Genomic DNA, 5,746 nt, shown 5'->3' on the forward strand with positions numbered 1-5,746 from the left:
GTATTTGCATGTCTACACGGGTTAGGACTGCAGAAAAGTTGGTTTCGGTTTAGCAGGGCGGCAAGGTGCTGGGGAGAAAAGGAGGCGTCACGTTAACAATATACGTTAACAAAATAACAATATACTACGTTAACAATATAATCTCAGGGATGAGTGAAAAAGATGGCAGTGGCGCAACGACCATGCAGAGGCCATGCAGGTTTTAGGGCAGCTGTCTCCACGCAGAACTCGGAAGCTTCTTTTGAAACGCATTTCAGCATTCTGGTCCGCCCCAAGCTGCCCCGAACCCGCCAAGATCCACTGCTGAAGCTCAGAAAAGCGCGGCGCCTAAGAACTAACGCTGAGGTGGGGCCGGGGCCGCGGCCACTGCTGCACAGGCCTCCGCGCCTCCGCGCTCTCCCGCCCGCGCGCCCGTCGCCCGCGCTGCGGGCCACGCCCATTACGTCACCGAACGGGGCGGGGCGAACCGGAGGGGGTGGGGCGAGCCCCGGCGATTGAATGGGACGCCGCGACGAGCCGCACATTCCAGCGAGGGCACGTGACGCGGTAGCGCTGCCTGAGGTAAACAACCGCGGCCCCGCCTCCTGGCCCGTCCGCGCGCCCTGCAGTGCTGCTAGCCGGCGGGACGCGCTCCAGCAGGGCGGGCGGCTACCTCAGAGAGTCTTCAGCTGCCGCCGCGGGCCGGGGCAGCGGCGGCGGGCGCACGCGTCCCGGGTCTGCGGGCCGCTTGCGCCGGCAGGGGTCGAGCGCGCGTCCCCTCCCCGCCCCCACCGCGCGCTGTGGCGCAGCAGGAATTTGGCGGGGACCCGGGCGCTATTTGCAGCTCCTGACGCGCCGGCGGCCCTTCGGTCATTTCTATTCTCAGGGCACTGGGTCACCGCACTCGGCCGGCCCCCTCCCCCGGGCCCGGAGGGTGTGTCCCCTCACCGGGGCTCGGCGCGCCTATAAGGGGCCGAGCGGCGGGCAGGGACATGCAGCTCTACAGCAGCGTCTGCACCCACTACCCAGCCGGGGGCCCGGGTCCCACGGCCGCAACCGCTGCTCCGCCCGCCGCCGCCACCGCCGCCTCGTTCAAGGTCTCTCTGCAGCCCCCGGGACCCGCCGGCGGTGCCCCGGAGCCCGAAACCGGTGAGTGCCAGCCGGCCGCGGCCGCCGAGCCCCGCGAAGCCGCCGCCGCTCCCGCCGCCAAGATGCCCGCCTTCTCCTCTTGCTTCGAGATGGTGTCCGGGGCCGCCGCCCCCGCCTCAGCCGCCGCCGCCGCCGGGCCGCCCGGCGGGTCCTGCAAGCCGCCGCTGCCGCCACACTACACGTCCACGGCGCAGATCACCGTGCGGGCCCTGGGCGCCGACCGGCTCCTGCTGCGCGGCCCCGAGCCCGGCGCCGCGGCGCCCGCCGCCCCGCGCGGCCGCTGCCTCCTGCTGGCTCCGGCACCAGGCGCTCCGGTCCCGCCGCGGCGGGGCTCCTCGGCCTGGCTTCTGGAGGAGCTCCTGAGGCCCGACGGCCCGGAGCCTGCCGGTCTGGACGCGACCCGCGAAGGGCCCGACAGAAACTTCCGACTGAGCGAGCACCGCCAGGCCCTGGCCGCCGCCAAGCACCGCGGCCCCGCGCCGCCCCCGGGGAGCCCGGAGCCCGGCCCCGACCCGTGGGCCGAGGAGCGCCCGGCAGAGAGGAATCTCCGCGGCTGGGACAAAGCCGGCGACCGCGGCGACGGTCCAGGTGCCGAAGAGCTGGGGCGGCCCGACACGGAGGCCGAGGCGGCCCCGGCCCGGAGTGGCGAGGCAGCCCCGGCGCGGAGCGGCGAGACGGTGATCGTGTCCAGGTCGGATCCTAGGGACGAGAAGCTGGCCCTGTACCTGGCGGAGGTGGAGAGGCAGGACAAGTACCTGCGGCAGAGGAACAAGTACCGATTTCACATCATTCCCGACGGCAACTGCCTCTACCGGGCGGTCAGCAAGACGGTGTACGGGGACCAGAGCCTACACCGGGAGCTACGGGAACAGACGGTGCACTACATCGCCGACCACCTCGACCACTTTAGCCCCTTGATTGAGGGCGACGTGGGGGAGTTTATCATCGCTGCTGCCCAGGACGGCGCGTGGGCCGGGTACCCTGAACTGCTGGCCATGGGGCAGATGCTGAATGTGAATATTCATCTGACTACTGGAGGGAGGCTGGAGAGCCCCACGGTGTCTACCATGATTCACTATTTGGGCCCGGAGGATTCCCTAAGGCCTAGCATTTGGCTCAGTTGGCTCAGTAACGGACATTATGACGCGGTGTTTGATCACTCGTATCCGAACCCGGAGTATGACACTTGGTGCAGGCAGACTCAAGTGCAGAGAAAACGCGATGAAGAACTCGCCAAGTCCATGGCCATATCCCTGTCCAAAATGTATATTGAGCAAAATGCATGCTCTTGAAGTGTCTGAGACCCTCGCCCTGGGAAAATTGCATACCTAATTTGTGTTTGGAGAGTTATATGAACTTTAATCAGGGTAATTGCACTTTTAAACTTTCTAGTAGATTTACTGTAGGTGTAATGCCTTAATCATTTTTTTGAATGTTTTCTCCTCAGAGCTGAAGGTTGCTGGGCACCTAAATGATGTTTCATGGTAGCTTTGGGTGATCCTACTGCTATTTATGATTTGCTGTATAAAGTTGGCACTACTTAATTTGCAAGCTGATTTCTCAGTGTAAATTTGTTCATTCCTGGTAATCTATTTTCTATAAAAACGTATTTTTGCACAACATTTTTAACTATTGGTGTACCTTCATCTAGGATGTGTTTCATTTTGACAAACAGCTTTCCGGCATAAATCCAGAGAAGTGCTTTATATGAAGTTTATTATTTTGAGCAGAGTTTGTGATTTAGTATTTTATGTTGTTGGATTTGAATTTTAAAGTTCTTAGATAATTATTTCAAATGGCTATTGATGCTTTCATGTTACCAGATAATTGACCCATTCCGTTTTGATGACAGATTAGTTGTTTGGAAAATCATTATTTTTCTAGAAATGGTCAACCTTTTAAAGAGAAAATACTTAAGGGGAGGTTGTGGGAAGATTTTTTGTTTTTTTTTCCTAAGAATAGTACCAGCTCTTACTTGAATGAAAGTCTGATATTTGCTGATGGCAGAGTGATTATTCTGTACTCCAGTTGATGTTTAGGTTGTCTGGTGCTTTCAGTTGTTTTTATTTATATTTGTCTTTTTGTTGAAAAGAATTTTTTAACATGATAGAAATCTTTATGACAAGATAAGCCTCCTGCTTCATATATAGTTTCTTGGATTCAACTGAGAGATTTGAAAATTAATGGCATAAATGCCTCCAAGCAACCCTGACAATTATTTTGTAGCAGGAGAATACTGTCTTAATAGTCTACTCCTTTTAAATTCTTTCATAAGGCAAAATAGGATTGCCCTGTTTTATGTACAGTACAAATGTCTGTATACAGAGCTTGTATGGTTTGCTGGGTCAAACAATGTTTTCAACCTAAAATCTATCTCATTTCCACTTTAACTACTTTTAGTGGTATTTATTAAGTAATGCAGTTTGTACTTTTTTATTTTGTAACATTTTGTGATTTTTTTTGTACAATACTGTATTTGTACAATAGAGCAATTCTCAGCTGATGGAATGAGTGAATAAAATGCGTAATTTTACTTTTACGGTGTCTTTTTGCCTGAAGTAACTTTCATTTATTTTTTTATTTGGCTACACCAGGCGGCATTCAGGGTCTTAGTTCCCTGACCTTGGATCAAATCCATGTGCCCTGCATTGGGAGCACGGAGTCCTAAGCACTGGACCGCCAGGGAATTCCCAGATTTAAATGTTCTAGAGTAACCAAAGAAATGCCCCTTTATGCAGTCTGGCCTCTTGAGATTAAGGGACTCCCTTAATATTAAGATGTATTATCAGATTTAGTTGAGAGGTGTGTCTGTACACATAATGCTGACATGCTTATATTGGCAGGATCAACCCGACTAGTTTGAATTTCTTACTTTTCAGTTGATGCTTATAGACAGTTGACTTTTGAGTTCATCGCTTAACCATGGAAAGATGGTCAAGGATCAATGGAAGGATGCTATTGGCTATCAAGGGAAGGCAATTTGTCAAAGGTTTAAATGTTCCCTAACCATGAATCTCTGGTTTTTTGTTAGTTTGCTTCATAGCTTCACTAATTACATAACATGGAAAGAAAGAAATTCCTTGTTTGAATTACACAGCTAAATGTGTTTTTCCCCCTTTTCTCCACTTTATTTAGAGGTGGATAAAGTTTGGGGTGCTTGAAGTTTACACAGGAAATGAATAGACTTAAGTATAAGTTCCTAAACGTCTTTCTGTAAGCTCATTACAGTTTTGAGGAAACCATTTCCTTCCAGTGTTGTTCTGTTTCATTTTCAAATTGGGATCCCAAGTCCTGGATTTAGATTCCCAAGGAGGGTGATACCTTTCATTAAATGGATTCTAAGATTGTATTCTGGCAGCATGTTATTTTGGTTGTCTTTTTGTCTGAAAGATTTATGTCTTTCTCATCCTTTTTCTTGGAGAAAGAAATGGCAACTCACTCCAGCATTCTTGCCTGGAGAATCCCAGGGATGGGGGAGCCTGGTGGGCTGCCGTCTGTGGGGTCGCACAGATTCGGACACGACTGAAGCGACTTAGCACCAGCAGCAGCATCCTTTTTCTATGGTTTTTTGTGCTGTTGTTTGAAAGAAATGTAATATTTGTCACTCTTTTATGCTTCATGTTTGTTCTTTCCTGCCTTCCCACTTTTATATGTTAGCAGTTAACAATCCAGGATCACCAAGGACTTGAGCAGTGGAAGAGATGGAAATGTGGTTGGCTAGTTTCCTTTTAGCCAACATTTATTAAACAGTTCATTCCTTCAGTTACTCAGATAGCAGCTAAGGGGCTCAAAACCGTATATGAAGGAATGATGTGTTCAGTTGATGCTGTGAGCTAAAGTTTCTTTAGAGCTTACTACCCTGTAAAATATGGGGGAGTATAGATTCTATAAAGAAATCTAATTGTGTTTTCAGGTAAAGTAGTATGAAAATCATACTGTTACCTTGAAAATTGTATTAAAGTGGTACATAGATAAAAACTATAATACAAATAACTATTAGTGTGATTTTTGTCTTATTGTCTCATTTAAAAATGGCATAGTATGTCAAGATTTTGATGAAAATCTAAAATTAATTCAATCCTCTTGTTCATTTTCTTTCTTCTTTAAAAAAAATTATTTATTCTTGGCTGTGTTAGGTCTTTGCTGTGGTGCATGGGCTTCTCATTGTGGTGCATGGGCTTGTTGGAGAGCCACAGGCTCTAGGATGAGGGTGCAGTAGTTGTGGTACATGGGCTTAGTTGCCCTGAGGCCTGTGGGATCTTCTCAGACCAGGGGTTGAACCTGTGTCTCCTGTATTACAAGGCAGATTCTTAACCACTGGACCAGGGAAGTCCCTTTTATTCATTTTCCACTCACTTTTTTTTCTCTGAGGTAAAATAGACTCATGTTAGCATATTTAATTGGACTGAGAAGTAAACCGCTATTGATAAGTGGCACAAAGGCAATCGAATATGATTCTTTGATTACGTTTTTCTAAACTTGTAGTCCATATGCTTTATATAGTAATGTATTCAGGAGGCACAGAGCCTTTACCCAGAAACCACATTTTATAGAGAAGAGGAAATGCCTTAGGAGCCTTTGCACATCAGAATTGGTTAGTTTCAGCTTGGATAAATAT

At 49.8% G+C, this 5,746-nt stretch overlaps 1 protein-coding gene across 1 annotated transcript; it reads left to right on the top strand.

Moving 5' to 3' along the window:
• The first annotated feature begins 586 nt into the window (after nt 1–586).
• OTUD1 (OTU deubiquitinase 1) lies at nt 587–3,667 on the top strand. The gene has a single exon (XM_065921089.1). It carries the CDS (start codon nt 972–974, stop codon nt 2,418–2,420), a length of 1,449 nt encoding a protein of 482 aa, XP_065777161.1. The 5' UTR covers nt 587–971; the 3' UTR covers nt 2,421–3,667.
• Nucleotides 3,668–5,746: the final 2,079 nt, after the last annotated feature.

This window comes from Muntiacus reevesi, chromosome 2 (genome assembly GCF_963930625.1).
Source record: "Muntiacus reevesi chromosome 2, mMunRee1.1, whole genome shotgun sequence".
NCBI lineage: Eukaryota > Metazoa > Chordata > Mammalia > Artiodactyla > Cervidae > Muntiacus > Muntiacus reevesi.